Source organism: Canis lupus, chromosome 8 (assembly GCF_003254725.2).
Source record: "Canis lupus dingo isolate Sandy chromosome 8, ASM325472v2, whole genome shotgun sequence".
In the NCBI taxonomy this organism is placed as follows: domain Eukaryota; kingdom Metazoa; phylum Chordata; class Mammalia; order Carnivora; family Canidae; genus Canis; species Canis lupus.
This window is the reverse complement of record NC_064250.1, coordinates 53,310,602-53,330,551: the sequence shown is the minus strand read 5'-3', so window position 1 is coordinate 53,330,551 and position 19,950 is coordinate 53,310,602. Positions and strand designations below refer to the sequence as shown.

At 34.2% G+C, this 19,950-nt stretch overlaps 1 protein-coding gene across 22 annotated transcripts in view; it reads left to right on the top strand.

Moving 5' to 3' along the window:
* The window catches only part of CEP128 (centrosomal protein 128), a 400,883-nt gene that overhangs the window by 91,393 nt on the left and 289,540 nt on the right, over positions 1–19,950 (top strand). For all 22 annotated transcript variants that reach the window (XR_003134759.3, XR_004818081.2, XR_007412452.1 and 19 more), the window contains 4 exons: positions 3,545–3,631; positions 6,484–6,558; positions 8,206–8,335; positions 14,798–14,949. Coding sequence is in view for 18 of the 22 variants with exons in the window: in XM_049113364.1 (XP_048969321.1) it covers positions 3,545–3,631; positions 6,484–6,558; positions 8,206–8,335; positions 14,798–14,949 (444 nt within the window). In the remaining 4 variants the exon portion in view is untranslated. The remainder of the gene's footprint in view (positions 1–3,544; positions 3,632–6,483; positions 6,559–8,205; positions 8,336–14,797; positions 14,950–19,950) is intronic.

Below are 19,950 nucleotides of genomic sequence, written 5' to 3'. Positions count from 1 at the left end.
TCTTTACAGGGTTGGGTATGTAGGGGTGTTGGGTGTGGTTACAAGTATAAATATTCAAAATTGAGATTTGGAATAGAGGCAAACTGATCTGCATAACCTAGAGAGGGAGATTTAGAAGCCTGTAGGAAGGTCCAAAAGGTGCAAAGAAAATGAACAATGAGAATGAACAAGATGTAAGGGAACAAGGAGGTAGCCTAAGAATTAAGAGAACAGCCAGTGTTTGGTGGAGCTTTGATAAGTATACTCCATTGATCTATAATAGTTTTAAGTAAATTCCATATCACTTATTAGTGTTTTGGCAGTAAGTAAGTTATCTCAGGGTCAGTGCAAAGAGTTTTGGCATTCTGTGTCTGGTGAACACTGACCTGTGAGTTAATTTACTAGGAATCTGAGTGGCATTAGAATATTAAGTTTGATGGAGGCAAATTTTGTATGCTAAAAAAAGAACCAATAGTGTTATCTTTGCTCTGGCTTTGAGCTAATCAGTGGGTGAAACTTTAAGGATATTTGTATATTCTCAAAGTAGCTACCAAAATATGTGTAAATTACTTTAGTGGTTTTTAACATAGAACCACACAGTTTTTGATACTTTCCCTCTGGGTAGTGGAGCTTAATTATCCTTTTGAGTTGGAGTGGTTTCTGCTCAGGAGTTTGAAACCAGAATCAGAGGCTATTCATAGTTTGATGAAACTTATCAACTGCCTGAGGAATCTTCCTTGTAACAACCTCCTACCCTGACCATGGAAAAGCCCAGGCTGGTTTTTAGCTCAATAAAAAAATATCAAAAAGATAACCAATTAATTAACTCATTTAAAATAAAATGGGGCTAGGTTGAAATGATGATGTTGAGGAGGGAAATAGTTCAAAACTTTAAGGAATGATTAAAAAATGTAACAACTATGTCTTTGTTATCTCTTCCTTTTCTTACACACACACACACACACACACACAAACACACACTCCTGGTCTGGAGAAGGAGTCATTGAAAGAATAAAGATGTTAGCAGTCAGTGTCAGGCTTCTAGGATAATTATAATTTTGCAAGCAAAATTTATAAACATATCCCACCTTGAATAGATTATGCGTATAGAATTAAATATTATTATAAATTCCATTTACCCTACAATAAAGGACAAAAGGACGAATATCAAACATTAAAATCATTTGATAACTACCTGAAAAACATTATGACTCTCAACTTCTTATACCCCTCTTTCCTTCTTAATAAAATTGGCTTAATAATAACTTGTGGATTTATACATGTGATTTGAAATGTTGGGGTTCAGAACTGGCAGCCAATAATTCTTGAGATGTCTTCAGTGCAAAAAAGTGGTTTTATTAAAGCATGGGGGCAGGATCCGTGGGCAGAAAGAGCTGAACGGGGTCATGAGGAGTGGCCCATTATAACTTTCACCTTGAGAGGGAGTTACTGGTGGCACAAGCCTCCAAGGTGTTTGTTTGTTTTTTCTCCAAGGTGTTTTGGAGGCAAGGTTTCCAGGACCTCTGGGCCTGGAGGTAGGGGAAAGAGTGAGTAGCTGTTGTTAGGAAAAGGTCATTTATTAGGGTTTAGTAAAAACTAGTCATGAGACCCTTCAGGTGTATATTGGGGGTCATATGCTTGGAGGATGATTGTTAACATCTATCTGGGGGGCTAGAGATAAAGGAAATTTTCAAAGGAATTTTTATATGTTAAAATAGATTTACAGGATCCTGGAGCTGAGGATAATGTTAAGCTAGGATTGCATTTTGCCTTTAGCAAAGCATTAACATTGAGGCAGCAGAGTTCCTAAAGGAATGTCACTCTGCCTGTTGCAAGGACTTGTCAGTGGGCTCTAAGTAGTAAGGAAATCTAATTTTTTTCTTTTGCCTTTGTTTCCCACATCATGAGGATTAAATGTTTATGTTCACTATATATAATGTATTTAATATGTAAGAAGAACACCTGGATGTAGTGAATGCTAATAAGTGTTGTAATATTATTACCATACTGAAACCAGAATTCTTTTTCATTTTGATAATGCTTCTCTGACTTTTTACTCAGTTGCTTTTTATTAGAGACAGAGCCATGGCAGAGGGAGCTGTAATTTCCTGGACAGTGGGCCATGGTTATTTTATATATATGTATATTAGTAGCCCCAGCACAGTGCCTGACACATAGTAAGTACACTTAGGATTTATTTATTGGATATGTAAGTTAAGGAAGGTTGAATGTGATTGATTATATTTGCACCAAAACAGTTTTTTCTTTTTTTGAAAGATTTATTTAGAGAACATGTAGGGGGAGGGAACGAGGAGTGGGAAGAGAGAGAATCTCTAGCAGACTCTTCCCTGAACCCTGAGCCCAAGGCACAACTGGATCTCACTACCTTGAGGTTATGACTTGAGCCAAAATCAAGATTTACAGGCTTAACTGACTGAGCCATCCAGGCACCCTTGCATCAAAACAGTTTTTTTTTCTTTTTTTTTCAAAACAGTTTTTTTTTTTTTTTTTTATGTATGATAGTCACAGAGAGAGAGAGAGAGGCAGAGACAGGCAGAGAGAGAAGCAGGCTCCATGCACCGGGAGCCTGATGTGGGATTCGATCCCGGGTCTCCAGGATCGCACCCTGGGCCAAAGGCAGGCGCCAAACCGCTGCGCCACCCAGGGATCCCCTCAAAACAGTTTTTAAAATGTTTTGCTGTTTGTCTAAAACTCATTGAGTGCCATAGATTTTGTTGGAAAACGTCTGGCATTTGAAAAAAAAAAAAAAAAAGGAAAACCTCTGGCATTTGGCTTTTCTCAATTTGGGTGGCTTCTGCACATATAGCTTGCTAAGTCTAAATGCTAGAATGATAAAAAAATTTTCTTAAACAAATAGAATGCTTTTTAAATATCATGAAAGATTACTCCAAATATATATATTTTTTCCTTAAGTTTAATTTTACCATAGAGCAAATCAAAACATACTTTTCTGGCTACCTTTTGAAATTTGAATTTTCTTGAAATTCTTTTTCCATTTTATTAGAGACAAATGTAGAAAAGAATGCTTTTCTCTTTGTGAAGACTGCTTTGAAGAGCCAGTTATATGTAGTGATAAAATATCATACATGTAATAATGTTGCCATAAGCATGTTTCTACCTTAAGATATTTTTTTTCAGAATTTGAAAAACTAGTGAGCCTAGTTTGATTATTATGTCTAAATAGCTGAACAGATAATATGATTTTTATACTATTATTTCACCTGGCAGTATGTTTTGTTTCCAAGAGTGCTTTAGCGGTCTACACTCCCTAAATGTGTAACAAAATACTCAAAGGTGGGGAAAAAGTGAAATTAAGTGAAAATGGTTAAGAACATCAAGAAGTTGTTTATATTTGGTATATAAAAATATGTATTACCATCGAGGTGTTCTTAGGACTTCAGTGAATGAGAGGGTTATAATTCCTTTGTATATGTTGTACAACTCATAATCATCTTCCCCCCCTTTCCTTAATAAATCCTAATAGTGACTTTCAGTTCTATGTGTATTTTACAATGCTACAATTTTCTGGTATCTTTCATTCTAGGCATTGAAGAAACAAGAAGCTAAAGTAGATGAAGATGAGGGAGTCATGAAAAATAAGCTAAGACAGACTGAAACTGAGAAGAGTCAAGTAAGATTTTGAAAGTTCTCTTTCATCAAAGAGTAATGCTCTTTGCAATGGGGCCAGTGATAATTGTTGAGTGCCTGGGAAATTGTCCCTGAGATCATTTGTTGAAACACATCTGTTTTGATGTGTAGTCCCTTGGTTTGATGGCTCTGCCATCCTCTGTTGCTTGCTTTGGGAAACAGGTATAGGTCATTTGCTACCTTGTCATGTGGCCACTCCCTTCCTACAGGCAAATTGAATTGTATCAGTCCTTTGTGGGGAACATGTAATGACCTTGACTTTACTGCAGGGCTGTTTAGGAAAGATTTGTTCTTTAAAGGGTGGAGATTTTGAATATATTTATTTTCATCATTGAAAACAGTGTAGGTGCATTAAATAACAAGGATTTTTGACATATATTCATGTCTATGGACCTATAGAGTCTAGCATGTTAGAATTGGAGAGGCATTTAGAGACAAAGGTCCTCAATTTGCAAATGAATAGATTTAAGGACAAGCCCAAGGTAATGAATGATAAAATGAAAATTTGCAAATGATGTAATGTTCTTTGCACTTTCTCTCTTTTCAAATCTACCATTACCTCCTTGATTTTTATTTCACCAACCTATGTCAAGTTAAATGATGCATTTATGATACCTTTACGGTAAGCAAGTTGTGTCAGGCCATCATGCTTGCCCTTAGGGAGTTGAGGCTGCTGATGTTATTATCCAGGGAACCTAACCAGTATGGGTCTTTGCGGATTTTGAAAACATTTTAACGGAAATGTGATTCCTTCCCTCTTTATTTCTCCAAAGAAACTGGAGGGCAAGTCAGATAATATTTTGTGTGGATTCTGTGATTTTATATATACTTTACTTTTTTTTAGAATATGATGTTTTATTTGCCATATGTATAAGTTTTTAAAAAAACTTATATAACCAAATTTAAAAAGTATTTTGAAATAGTTACAATTTCAATAGGGTGTTACAAGACAAAATGTTGAGAGAGGTCACATGTGCCCTTCACACAGTTTCCCTCAGTGGTAACATTTTGCATAATTGTCATTCCATATGCAAACTGAGAAATTGACTTTGGTACAATCACATAAGTTATCGTGAAATCGCAGATTTGACCAACTTGTGTGTACTTATTCATGTTCTGTGAAGTTGAATCATGTATAGATTCATGTTACTGTCACCACAGTGAAGATACAGAACTATAGTGTTTGTTCCTTTATGATAGTCGTAACTACCACATGGACAATATTTAAAGGACTAATATAATGTATAGAGAGTTGTTTGGTCAAGTGAAATAATAACTTCGGATAACTATCACAAATCTAAGCACTTAATAACATCTTATAAATTTGTGGTTTCATAAAACAGCCTTACTGTGACAAAATGCAAACATGTCTAGCATATGTAATCGCAGGCATTTTAACAAACACTTGTTCCATATGTAGAGGTGAAAAAGTAATCTTCCCTTTATTCATCTAGGTTCTTTGGTTGACCTAATAATTAAACTGACATAAAATAGATTAACGGGAGAAAAGAAATCTGATTTTGTATTTATAGGAGCTGCATAAAAATATGAGCTCAAAGGGAGCCAAGCTGTTGAGGCTTATTATATACCATCTTCAGCTAAGGAAATGGGATAGAGGTCTTGAGCCTCAAAGGGGAGAAAGACAATTCACAGGAAGATGAGAAGAGCAAATATTTGGTAAACAAATGTTTGCCTTGTATTGTGGAGAAGTCTTCTAGATATAAAAAGTTAGCTGTGGTCATAGCTCTCTTCCTGGTACACAGACTCCCTCTCCACGATCTTTTTTTTTTTTTTTTCCACGCTCTTTAATGCAGTTAACAGAGAGGTAAAAAGCTTTTCCTGAGTCTGTTGGGTCTTGATTTCCTTCAGCTCAAGAAATACTTATGCCAAAAAGGCATATTTTGGGCGGGGGTGGGGAAGCAGCATATTCCTCTTCCCCTTCAGATCCTATTATATTTTTCGACTTGTAAGCTAGGCACATTCAAACTTTTTAGGTATTTGGTCATCTAATTAGCTCATTTTCTGTGAATATATATCTTATGGCTATATTATTAAGGAAATTTTAAATGTCTTATTCTGAAATTAGATGTTCTTAAATTTTAGGGATGTTATGAATATCGGAAATATTAGGAATGGTAGAATATTAAGAATACACAGAATCACCAATTAGATGAAATATACTTTAGTCATTGGGTCCTTCACGTTTTTATTCTAATTCAATTTTGTTTTAAAGATTTTATTTGTTTATTCATGAGAGAGAGAAAGAGAGAGAGAGAGGCAGAGAGAGAAGCAGGCTCCATGCAGGGAGCCTGATGCGGGACTGGATCCCTGGACTCTGGGATCACTGCCTGGGCAGAAGGCAGGCGCTCAAGCCCTGAGCCACCCGGGCGTCCCTCTAATTCAGTTTTGTATGACGTTAAATGTACTGAAGAAAAAAATTGCTTTGGAGGTTAGATTACAGTGATTTAGAACTGGAAGGAATCTTGGGGATTGTCTAATATAAAGTCCTTATTTTACAGATGATAGAAAGGAGACTAAGGAAGAGTGTCATAGTTGTGATCGAACTGACTAAGAACTTGGACCCCCTGAGGTCTGGTTTGGTTCACTTTTTGTTATGCAATTAACATTATTTTCATGGAAACCCCCTCCTCCCCCAAAACCCATTATTTTCATGGAAACATTGGTATGTTTTGATAGCAAGGTATTTTTTTTCATATTAGCTGTAGATATCTTCTGAAAAGTTCTCCAATTTTCTCCTCTTAAATTATGCCCATTATAATTTACTTATTTTCTGCCCCACTGGACATTTTTCTTTATCCTTTGTTGAAACTTTAGCTTGAACAGGAATTAGAGGTATCCCGAAGGTTATTGAATCAGTCAGAAGGCAGCAGAGAAACACTTCTGCATCAGGTAAGTCTATGCAAGCTATATCTTCTTTTAAATTAAATCTGGATTGAGTCTCCTTTTATATTGAATGTCTTTGTGAGAGGAAGAAAAAAATCCACCAAGGTCTAGAAATTCTTTTCCCCCTAAGGAATGTATGTTAAAACACATAAGCAAAAGATGAAATCCTTTCAGGAAGAGTCAGAGAAAGCTGGTACAAAACACTGGACCAAGTTCCTGCTGTGATAGTGTATTTTGCTGATTGCTGCTTCAATTTGGGATTTATCTCTCTTAGTATAACCAGTGTAAAAATGAGACTGGATGTGTAAGATTAAACTTTCCCAGGGGCTTAATTATATTCAAAGAGGCATTGGAGAGTAAAGGAAGAAGTAAAATACATGAAACAGTGAAGGAAAATGTAAAATACATGAAACAGGAAGAAATAAAATACATGAAATACAGAATTTGAGTTACTTTGCATTGTCTTATATTTACTCTTTCAAGATGCTGCCTGCCCCTTTTAACCAAAGATAAAGCTTAATTTTAAAGCATAACATTTGCAACTCATAGCTTGTAATGAGAGTTTGCTTCTGCTATTTAAAGTTCAGTAACTTGAAATAGTAATCTTATATACATTGGATAAGGGCATATAGGTTTCTAACTGCCTCTCTGCCTGTGTTTAATATAAACTGTACTTGTACCTTTGTCTGTTTTGAATTGTGGCTTATGGCTTACCTAACTCACAATGTTGTGTGCTATGTAGGCAAAGATGTCAAGCATCGTAGATGCTCAGAAGGAATATTATATTTTGACCATTAGTGCTGAAAATACACTATAACAGCTATTTTACAAAACCTTGAAAAATGGTCACTGCTTTGTTCTGCAACCAGGGTTACAAATGGAATTAATGTTGGCAGAGTTCAGACTTCCTTTGTTGAAAGTTTATATTTGTAGTCCTTTCCACTCTAATTTTTTTTTGGTTTTGAACTCTGACTTGTGATTTCTAATCTTTTGAAGTAAGAGATTATTGTGTTCAGGTTGTCATTGTGACTTTAGCTGAGTCTTTTTGAGACTCCAAATTTGTTTAATGGCCACTGGGGACATACCTGATGTGTGGTAGGTAATTTGCTAGTCTTTAGAAATACTGATGAATAACATAGTCCCTGACCTCAAGGAGTTCATAGTTTGTTCAACAGCATTGATTTCTTTCTTATTTTGAACAGTACTTTGATATTAAAATATGCTGAAATGTGATCTTTTCACTTGAGTTTATCAATCAGTAGGTCATATTCATACGAAAGAGATGGAGTAAAAAAAAAATCTAAAAACAATTATGGAGGTGCTTTGGTTAATAGTAGTTGAGTGGACTGAGTTCACAATAAAGGAATTTTTGTGTGTGTGTGTGTGTGTGTGTGTCAAATTCTTTGTCCTGGTAGACACAGAGAAGGGGAAAAGACATTCATTCTTTGTGGAAGGAATGGGAGAAGTAAAGAAATAGAGCAAGAGACTATTCCACTGTGCTTGGCATAACAAGGAGGTTAACTTGGCTTCAACTTGTGCTGACAGTAGTCTGTTAGAAGTAATATTTCTCCCTAGAAAAATAATTTGAAATAATTCGTAAGTTCAGTTATTCTTTTTGTGAAAGAAGTTTCATTTTTGACTCTATGTATTTAGGTAGAAGAGCTCCGTATGCAACTTATGAAAGCAGAAGGTGACCGAAAGGGTTTACAGCATCAAGTATCTCAGATTTCCAAGCAACTGTTAAACCATCAGGATGAACAAGATGACTGGAGGTTTAGGAGAGGTATAATTCTGATTTGGAAATGTGTGTTTTTTTAAAAAAATTTTTCTTAAATACTTCCCATTTTCAGAGTTGCATTTTTTTACATTGTGCTCTTGTCATCTTATTTCTTGATCTGCTACAGGTTTTTCAATAAGCTAATCATAATTTAGCATCAATTTTTTTAAGAGACTATACTTTTTAGTTTTATATTTACAGCAATATTGAGCAGAAGGTACAGAGATTATTCTGTATGCCCCCTACTCCCACAAATGCATAGCCTCCCCCATGATCAAGTTCCCCTCACTGGGAGTATGTTTGTTATAACTGATGTACCTACCTTGATGCATTGTTATCATTTAAAATCTATAGTTTGCATGAGGATTCATTCTTGGTGTTGTGTATTCTAGGATTGGACAATACATAAATGACATTTAGGCACCATTATAATATCATAGAGTAATTTCCCTGTCTTAAAAATCCCTTGTCCTTCACCTGTTCATCCCCCCCTCCCTCTAACCACTGGCAACCACAGATCTTTTTACTGTCCCCATAGTTTTACCTTTTCCAGAATCTAATATAGTTGAATCATGCAATCATTCTTAAATTTAGTAATACACCTTTAAGTTTCTTCCATGTCTCTTCATGGCTTGATAGTGTTCTCACTCTCTCTCTCTTTCTCTCTTTTTCTTTTTTTTTTTTTTTTTAAAGCATTGTCAGAGTTTTATATCCATTCACATACTGAAGGCCATTGAGTTGCTTCCATATTTTGGCAATTATGAGTAAAGCTGCTATAAACCAAACATCTGACTATAGGTTTTTGTATGGGCATAAGTTTTCATTTACTTCGGGTGAATACCAAAGAATATGATTGCTGGATTGTATGGTAAGACTGTCTTTCAAAGTGGCTGTATCATTTCTTCATTCCCACCCATAATGAATGAGGATTCCTATTGTTCCAGATTCTTGTCAGGATTTGCAGTTGTCAGTGTCCTGGATTTTGACTATTCTATTAGGTTTGTAATGGCATCTTGTTGTTTTAATATCCATTTCCCTGATGATGTAAGATGTGGAGCATCTTTTATTATATATATTTTCCACCTATATATCTCCTTTGAGGAGCTCTTCATTAAGGTCTTTGACCTATTTTTCAGGCAGGTTGTTTAGCTTCTTGTTGAATTTTAAGAGTCCTCTTGATATTTTAGGTAACAGTCCTTTATCACCTGTGTCTTCGCAAATAATTTCTCAGTCTGTAGCTTGTCTTTTCATTCTCTTGACAGTATCTTTTGCAGAGTTGAAAAATTTTAATTTTAATTTTAATGAAGTCCAGCTTATCAGTTATTTCTTTCATGGATGATGATTCTGCTCTTCTACCTAAAAAGTCATCATCAAATCCAAGGTCATCCACAATTTCTCCTGTCTTCTAAAGGTTCTGTAATTTTGAGTTTTATATTTGGGTCTGTGATCCATTTTGAATTAACTCTTGTAAAAGGAATTCTTATTTCCATGCCTAGAAGTCTGTGTCTAGATTCATTTCTTCTGCATGTGGGTATTGAGTTGTTCCAGCACTGCACTACTTGTTGAAAACAAACATTTCTCCATTGTATTGTCTTTGCTTCTTTTGAAAGATCAAGATAAGTTGACTGATTTTATGTGGGTCTATTTTGGGGCCACTATTCTGTTTCATTGATATATTTATCTTTTTTTTTTTTTTTTTTTTTTTTTTTTTTGCTAGTATCACACTGTTTTGATTATTGTAGCTTCATGGTGAGACTTGAAGTTGGATGATGTTAGTCTTCCAGCTTTGTTCTTCTCCTTCAATAATGCATTGCCTGTCCTGGATCCTTTCTTTGCTTCTCCACACATCTTTAGGATTAGTTTGTTGATATTTACAAAATAATTTGCTGGGATTTTGATAGAGATTTCAATAAATCTGTAGATCAGGTTGGGAAGAACTCACATTGGGCAATATTGTGGCTTCCTGCCATGAACATGAATTGTCTCTCCATGTATTTCATTCAACTGTGATTTATTTCATCAGACTTTTGTAGTTTTCCTCATATAGATTTTGTTAGATTTGTATTTCAGTATTTCGTTTTCTTTGGATGTGAATGTAAATTGTGCTGTTAATTTCAAATTTCACTTGTTTGTTGCTGATATTAGCATCCAATTTTAATATCTCCTCTAATTTTAAATCCATTTCAGATGTATTTATCTTGTGAGGCTTTCTCCAAGAAAAACCCAGCAAAGCTAGTAGTGGAATTTTTTCCAGCTTCTTATTTCCATGCCCAAGTGTGTGTCTCTGTGTGTGTGTGTGTGTGTGTGTGTGTACACTTGTCCTTTTACTTAAGGTGGAAATACCAAAATGTTTTGATTTTCTTTTATCTCAATTTAAAAATATGTACTAACGATTAAAATTCAGATCCTATCTTTTTTGTGATCTAAAGATCCCTGACAAAAATTAATCATCTGGCAGAAGTGGTTATGAGTCATATGATGGCTTTTTCTTATGTAGATTAGGAATACTTCGTGTTTGAGAAATGTTAGGATACCTTTTTAGTGGTGGTGTTGATTTAGGTTGTGGAATTTAATGAGTCTGGATGTGTTTCTTTTTTGGAAATTTACTTGTAACAGAAATGGTAATATTGAAATTTTATAATGGTCTAATAGACTAGTCCAGATTGTTCAGCTTGTAAATTATTTCAGTAATAAGGCTGCCTACTCAAATGCCTAAATTGTTGGAGAAACACTTGTAAGCATTTAGTGTACTATCAAATTCAGGGAGGATAAATATTTTTCCAGATTCTCGACACATAACTCAGTATGTTGCCTAAGTCAGAATTCTCACATTGCCAGAAAATCTTCATTAGATGGCAAATTCTGACATACCTATCCTAACATAATTGCATGTCATTAAGTTCACTTAAGTTTCATGTGATGTTGTTATTGAAATATATTTTGACGTCAAATATTTTAAAATTTATTTTTAAGAGTAAAATCCTAAGGTTTTTAATTATTCATCAAATTTGCATAAAGATTCACATAGGAACTTTTATTTTGTTTGGAATAAGACTGTGGTACATTGTCATATGTTTTCTCACTTTATTAAAATCTAGTTATTCCTAGTGTAAGTCTTTGTGGACTAGAAGAATGTCACTTTTCTTAACTACTTATCAGGTTTTAAAAAAATCTGAAAGTTTTCTTATCAATTTGATAATGAACTTCTTCACTTTCTTTTAATGGTTCTAGAGTTTTCATCTTTATGGAACACTTGCATTATTTATTTTTTTTAAATCTGCATAAGAAACGACACTCATTGTCACATGTCACACTCTGGTTGCTGTTTGTTCCTCCACCCATTGCAAAATAGCTTCCATGTCTGCTTTTAAAATCGACTTTGCTTTACTTTACTGGTGATCTCCTCAGTCGAATTCAAAGGAATTGGGGCACCTGGTTGGCTTAGTGGTTGAGCATCTATCTGCCTTTTACTCAGGTCATGATCCTGGAGTCTTGGGATCCAGTCTGTATCAGGCTCCCCGCAGGGAGCCTGCTTTTCCCTCTGCCTATGTCTCTGGCCCTCTCTGTCTCCCATGAATAAATAAAATCTTAAAAAAAATAATTCACAGGAATCATGCTGTTACTTTTCTTACTTGACGACTGTTTTTTCTTCTTCCTTCTTGGAACTCTTCACTGACTTTTATGTTTGTGCTCTTTCCTGATTCTTCTGCATTTGTTGTTTTTATTATCTTCATTTGAATCTTTTCTCTTTGTTCACAGCTTATCTTTTTAAAATGCTGAGTGTTGTCTAGGATCCTCTTTCAGGGGTTTCTTACTTAATATTTCTCCCTAGATGTTGTTATTTGATCTTATGCTTTAGCTATCACCTGTAATGATGATTCCTAAATCTAAGTTCACTAATCTTCAGCCCCCTAGTTGGAGTCTTTCATTGGACATCTGCGTGTGCTGTTCCACAGAATGCCCAGTCAACAGATTGACAACTGAGTTCATCCTTTCCTTAAAACTTGTTTTTATTTCCTCTTTCAATTGATGACAGCATCCTTTATGTGTATAGCCAAGGCTAAAATACAAAGAACATCTGAAATTATTCCTTCTCTCCTCCGTCAAATTCATCTCTATCTATTTATAGATCTTGGTATTTCTTGAATTTGGCCTATCTTCTTTTTTATTCCCACTACCTCAGTTTAGGCATGCTTTGTCTCATTTGTATTACCCTTTTAACTTACTCCAGTCCCTCTGTAATCAGTTTTCTATACTGCTGCTACTGAAGGGATGCTTCCTAAGCCACAAAGCATTCATGTTACTCTTGCTAACCTTTTGTTACATGTTACTGAGTTCTTAGTACATGCAAGGCATTTTGCTACTCATTTTGTCTCCTTTAGTTTTTACACTATAAGAAGGGTACTAGTTTTGTTTACATTTTAATGATTAAGAAAAAGGAAGACTGAAGAATAAAGAGATTGCCTAAGGCCATATTTGTGGTAAGTAACAGACCCAAATCTTTTTCTCCCCAAACCTGAACTCTTAATTGCTATGCTATACTGATCCATCATGTTTATAACAAGTGTTCTTCAAAGTAGAGCATATGAGATAATCCCCTGGGTGTGGGAGGAGAGTGTTTGCAACACTGTTTATGTTTTACACCTTATGTTTTAAGTATTTTAACTTTGCTAAATATTTCATAGGTAAGTATTGTGCATAGGTATATATTTATATATATCCATACTATTTTATGTGTGTCTAGATTATGAAACTTATCAAATTATTATGTCTGCATTAAATGTTTCATAAATTATATGTATTTATACATGTATTCATATGTGTTAATATCTCCATATTTTATACAATATATATTCCTGTTATTTTATATATGTATATACACTAATCTATGTCCTGATATGTATGTCCATACATTGATAGACACTATAGAGATACATATTACATGTACACATGCATATATACCTATCTAAATATAAAATTTAAAATATATATTTAATAATGAATACTTTTACATATAGACAGATATACATATTTTTCAAGTTGGAAACCTAGCAGAGCTATGTAAAGTATGGCCCATGGGCCAATCCAGAGTTTTGTAAATAAACTTTATTAAAATATAGCTATTCCCATTCATTTATTCACTGTCTGGGTTACTTTTGCCATACAATGGCAGAGTTGAGTAGTTGTGACAGAGATCATAAGGCTAAAATATTTACTATCTGACCCTTTACAGAAAACGTTTATTAACTCCTGGTCTATAGGATAATTTCTAAGCTCCCTAACAATGTATAAACACCCTACTGATTCTCCTTCTTCCTCCGTCGTTTGTGGTAGGTATGTGAAGTATTGTGTGCAGCTACCTAAATATTAAATCCAGTATTGTACCTCTGTGCTTTATGCTGCTTCCTTTCCCTGAATTATCACAACTCCCATGTCCTTTGCTGGGTGAGATTCTGTATTCATTCTTTAAATCTAACTTAGTTTCTAATTCTTCCTAGCTTAGTTTTTCATCAAGATAGAGTTAATCACTCTATCCTTTGTACTATTTCTGTATGATAACTGTATCTGTAAAATACCTGTATAGTATCTGTCATTGGTTTTGTCATGCTATTAAAATGCCTGTGTATGTTCTTCCATCCATGGGTATCCAAGATGCACAATTTTGAACACTTTGATATCTCTTAAGTTCAGGTGTGTCTTATGAATGATGTGTAAATTTAATTTGGTAGTGTTTCCTTCCTTTCCCTTCCTGGAAAGGAAACTACTAGAAAAACAGATAAATTGGTAATAGATATTCCAATTTTTGGCATCTTAGACTCAAGGAAGTACTTTATTTATATGTCTTGTATTCTGTCCTTGAGGTATAAGGTCATTGAGAAAGGGTTTTTGTGTTATATATGTATGAAGAAGATTGTATTACAGTGTTCTGTGCATCATAGACCAAGTATGTTGAATCAAATACTAAGTCTGTATTGTTGGGTGATACAATTTCAGGTAGCAGTCTCCAGGATTAGTAAGTAAATTAGTGGGCATACACAATCAGAGATTTAACAGTATCATTTGTTTATTTTGCAAGAAGTAACTATTTTGTGTCAACTTCAGTAACTTTCAGCTAATGTATGACTTGAAAATTCTTTCAGTATTTCTGTGTTAGACTTTGGAGGTAGGAATGTAAGAAAATTAAAGAAAAATATGTAGGATTTTCTTGAACTCAATTGTACTAGAAACATTTCAAGTTTTAGTATCAAAATGGAATAGTATTGGATAGCACATCAATGTATATATTTTCAAATACTGAGTGAGTCTTGTTACAATAGGCTGGCAAATTCTGAAAAGTCTGTTAGTGACAGTGTTAATAAGTGGATTATGTTAGCTGGAATATTAGAACATCAAGGCTTTGTAACATTTGAAAGTACATTCTCCTGTGAATAAAGAACAACCATCAAGCTTTACGCTTTCTCTTTTAAGGGGTTGAGCAGGAAAAGGAGAATCTGGAGAAGCAGATGTCAGATTTGAGGGTGCAGCTGAACTTCAGTGCGATGACATCTGAGTTAGAGGAAGCGAAGCGGTGCATGGAGCGAAAAGACAAGGAGAAAGCACATTTTGCAGCACAAGTTGAGGTGACTTTGCTATTTTTAAATTGTATTCAAAGGATTTCAGTTTTTTCCCCCATAGAATTATTTAGTAAAGTTTTAATATAAAGTTTGTGATATTTTATGAACTCTAGTTTCAGTATACATAATGTAAAGTTATATAGATAACTTCTTTAATTATATATAGAAATACCTATGGATTCATTTCTCTTTCATTTATACCTTAAAGCCAGGAACCGATTAAACTTGAAAATATTTTTGTTGTAGTGGCAATTGAGCCCTTCCTTCAGATAGAGGGGGCCTTTCTTTGAAGGAATGGTGAATTATCATTTATTTTGGGGGTGATATGGACAGAAGGCACAGCAAAACAGGTATTACTGATATTTCTTCTTTGGAACCATAAAGGTTTTTAAATCTTTCACTGCTCTGCATGAGGCAGAATTGAGGTATCAGAAAATACTAAAAATAATAAAAAAAAGAACTTCCTAAAAAGGAAATGTCTTAATTCCAATTATAATTAATGTAAATTAGATCAAACACAGATGACACATTTGGAAATAGATATGTACCATGCCTTTTCTATATCTGTTTTTATTAGTGGAGTTGTAGTCTGATTGTAATAAGGTGCCACATTTGAAGAATTTTCTAAATTATAATGGAAGGTAGAAAATTGGTCCTAAATATGTCTAACTTTATATAATCTAAAGGAAATATTTAATGTTACTGCAGTTTGAGTTTCTCTTTCATCTTGTCTGAATCAATGGAAAATGTATTTTAGATTTGGATCAAGATGCAGATTGTAAAGATAATGAAATATTGACATACTTTTTAAAAAGCCCTCTATATGTATAATAAATACTTAACTGAAATATTATCAGAGCAATTGTCATTGTAGGACTTCTAGGGTTTGCTTCATGGGTATTATTTTAGCCCTTGATCCTACTGACAAAAGTGCTATAATATTATTTTGCTAAAGTTAAGTATTAAAAATAAAACAAAAACCCCTATGCTAATAAATATCAAAGGTAGAAAAATCACTTTGCTAAGCTGTTTATAACCACATACTGGTCTGTCCTTCTTCCCTTCCTTCCTTTGTATTGTTTCATTTACCACTTGCAGAATCAATTGAAAAAGTCTCATATACACAAGCATTAAGAAAAATTATAATGCCTTAAAAGTGCTCTCCTTCAAAGAGCCTGTCTTTCCCCTTGTCCTAACAATAGTTCTTTTACATTTTTACCTGGGTTAGGGAAAGAGTTGGTGTTCTCTGGGGCTAGTTTGGATTGATTGCATGGGTTTGGATGTGAAAGACAATTGGACAGAGAGGTTAAACATTTACTCACATATCAAATACTTAATGACTGTCTATTACATGTCAGGCACTGTTCTAGGTGGTGGTGACACAGCAAAGAACAAAAGCTAGGCAGATTTTTCTGTGTGCAGGTAACATTCTAAAATTGATGCAGAAAGTTCTTTGAGTTTATCTTTCGTCTAATTCAAATTCCTTTTGGAAGATGAAAGATTTTTTTTCCCATCATCTTAATTACAAAAAGACATTGTTTATTCTGGAAGAAATTCCCATTAGCCAGTTCCCCCCCCCCCCCAACTTTATTTTTAACAATAAAATAATTAAATTTATAGTCATTATTTTAGATTTTTGTGACACTTCTGATTATGGCTTATTTTTGAATATCTCCAAGCTATTCTCAAAATGACATCTAGTGTAGACTTTGTGAGGGAATCAGTCATGGATCACTCAGTGTAACTTCTGTTGGGTATTTGCTTGACATTTAACTGAAAAGCATTTAGTTTCTGCTTTATTTTTCAAAAATATTCAGTAATATTTATTTTTCAAAAATACTTGGTGTTGAGGGCACGTGGATGGCTCAGTTGGTTAGGTGTCCAACTTTTGGTTTTGGTTCAGTCATGATCTCAAGGTCGTGAGATTAAGCCATATATGTTGGGCTCTGTGCTGGGCATGGAGCCTGCTTGAGATTCTCTCTCTCCCTCTGCCCTACTGTGCTTGCTGTCTCTCTTTTAAAAAAACTTTGATGTTGCCTTATATATTCTATAAAGAATGAAGATTAATCTTCTTTAGTTGCTTTTTAGAAACCACATATAAATTAGAAGACATGCACAAAATGTGACTATTGGTCAAGCCCCCAAACATGTGCCATAATACTTTTTCTTATGGTTTGTTCAGTTTGTTCAATCACTAGTCTCTTTGTCTTTAATATCAACTTCCTAATACCTTTCCTACAAAACTTTATACACAGTCTTGAAAACTCATTTTTTCTTAAACTTTCCTATTCATTTCCATTTTTTTGGGGGGGGCGGGGTCTTTTATCTAGTTGTTCACTGTTTCTATAATGTCTTCTTTTTGTGGAAATCCTAAGTCTTTTCCTTCCTGAAGCCTCCTTTGATTATATCAGCTACAAGTGATGATCCTTCCTTCTACATCCTGTCCTTTTATTCACATCACTAATCTTCTCACACTGCCTTAAAGTATATGGGTAAATGTCTTTAAAATTTCAAAATGAGTGAGATAGGGGAATGCAGAAGAAAGCTGCCCTGTCACTAAGACAAATAAGACTTCGATGTCCTTGTTTTGGTGAAGACTTCAGGTTTCAAGGTCTTGTCCTCACATCTGGAAACTTGAATTTTCTATGTCCTAGATTTAATGTGACCCAGGAGACTGGTTCATACTAATCATGAAACTCATCAGAGAGCATTGTATAAAAGAGTACCAGTTCACTAATGTACCCTGTGGGGGCTCTGTACGGATATTTAAACACTATTCTATGCAGAGCACCAGTGTCCCAATTTTCTATACCTTGGTTTTAGCAAGGTGAATTAATAACCAAAGAGCTGCTTGGTGAACAGAATCAGAGAATAATGATATCTAAAGGACTGTTTGTTTCCTCCCTATGGTAAGGCTACCCACTACGTGTCTTTAACAGAGTCCTTATAACCAGAGATCTATTTACTTCACCAGATTCTGTTTTTGTTCCTGGAGTGTGTTGAACTGACTACTTTTGTCTTTCTCACAGTTTTCTCTCCTTCCACTCTGATGCGCAGCCTTCTGTTTACATTTTCTTTTGATATGTTGCTGTGCACAGATTTTGCTCTGGGCCTTTTTCCAGTATGTATTGATGTTGTAATTCAAACTTCTGGCATTCTGGAAGCCACTTATGAATAAAATACTTATGTCCTTTTTCAAATCATAGATGAGTATCGGGAAAGAACCAGGTCTTATCTCTATTTCTTTGTGTCCCTTGACAGTGTCTTATCCATATTAGGACTCAGTTAGTATTTGTTGACTGAAGTATAAATCGTAGAACACTTTTATGGTTAATTTTAAAGCTAACATTTGTTGTTTGGTCATTCTTTAAAAGCACATTAATTTCTGGAAGAGTTGTCTGTCAGTATTCAAGGGGACCTTTGCTCTTATTAATCTCATTACTTTTTGTGCGTCCAGAGTATATATTTTAAGCAGTTGTTTTGTACTGGAGAAAAACTGTGTTTTAAGCTTGTAAAAAACCGGAATGAAAGCTTTTTTGGGTTTGCATAATTTACCTTTCAAATTGTACCTAAAACCTTAAATCTGTATATGCATAGAAAATACCAAGTACATTTTTTTCTTCTTCTAAACTTGAGTTGAACCTCATTAACCTTGATAGGCTATTTGTATTCATAAGAATTCCAAGTATCCTTGATCAATGATTCCCCCTGATTTAATCTCAGCCTCCATCTTCCATCAACTTACTTTTCTTGAAGAAAAAATTTGACTTTTAAATTCAATGGGGGAACTTCAAAGAAAGAAAAAAAAAACAAGGTGCTGTACATAATTTAGATTAAATGTTGAAAGTGATAATTGAGTGACAACTGACATGATTATTCATTAGCAGAAACTTGGGACTGTAATGCCATAATTTACTTTTAAAAGGAGAGTAGTGGAAAACAGAAATGATAATCAATAATAACTTTTCTTTTTGATGATTAGTACATGAGGAACAGAAGAAATGTTGCTCCATTTAACATGCTTTTAAGATAAACTCTTGATTCTTGCACTTTTTATATAAAGCTGGCTATTTTGCTATGTAATAGTGCCCCCTTCAATACTACTTTTAAACCCTTCTTAGAGACTTTAATGCCCTGTCTATAATTTTTGGTTCTTTTTTTATCTTAATAATTTTTTCCTTATCCAAGTGCTTGTTGTAAAATAAAGTACTGAGTACTAAGTAATTTTTAATACACAGATTATAAAGACAACAAATATTGGCAGCAAAACTTTACAGACAGGCTAAAATTGTTGAACCTAGTGGAGATGAGGTCTGCCTCTGTTATTAGCCAGATTAACCTGCATTGAAGCAGATTTCTAAGTCCACAAATGCTCTATACTCTGAGTTCTTCATAAAGATGACTACTGGCAGAGATCTCCTACAAGTAAAAACTCCAAAACTAAATAAACTTTTGTACCTTGAGGAAGATAAATTAGTGTAATTCTCAAATCTTTCATCTATATGAAAATATAGGAGTTGTGAAGAAAGGCAGCTTTTCTGTTTTCTGTAACTCAAGAGTTGCATGAATATTTCCATAAGGCCAGAAAGTAGAAGTGGACCAAATATTTTAAACTTTCCTTTAAGACATCACTAATATTGACTATTTAATATGACTAGTAAAGAAATAATTTAGGAATAAAAGTGTCTATTTTAAAGTTCTTTATTTTCTGAAGTCATGATAATTTCTGTCTCATGTGTTTTATGTATAAATTAAATACATAGGCCTTTATATATGTCTCTGTGATGTGCATGGACACAGGCATGGAGTCAGGGTGGAGGAGAGGAAGAAACTTACATTCCTCACAGAATAATGAAATATTGGTAACTTACGTTAATTATAGATAGATTTGATGTTAAAAGCAATTATAAAGGTATCATACACCTTTGGGAATAATTATTGAAGGACTTGCTATGGAAAAATAGGTGATATGTAACAAGGTAATATTTTTCACAGAATCTTAGTAAT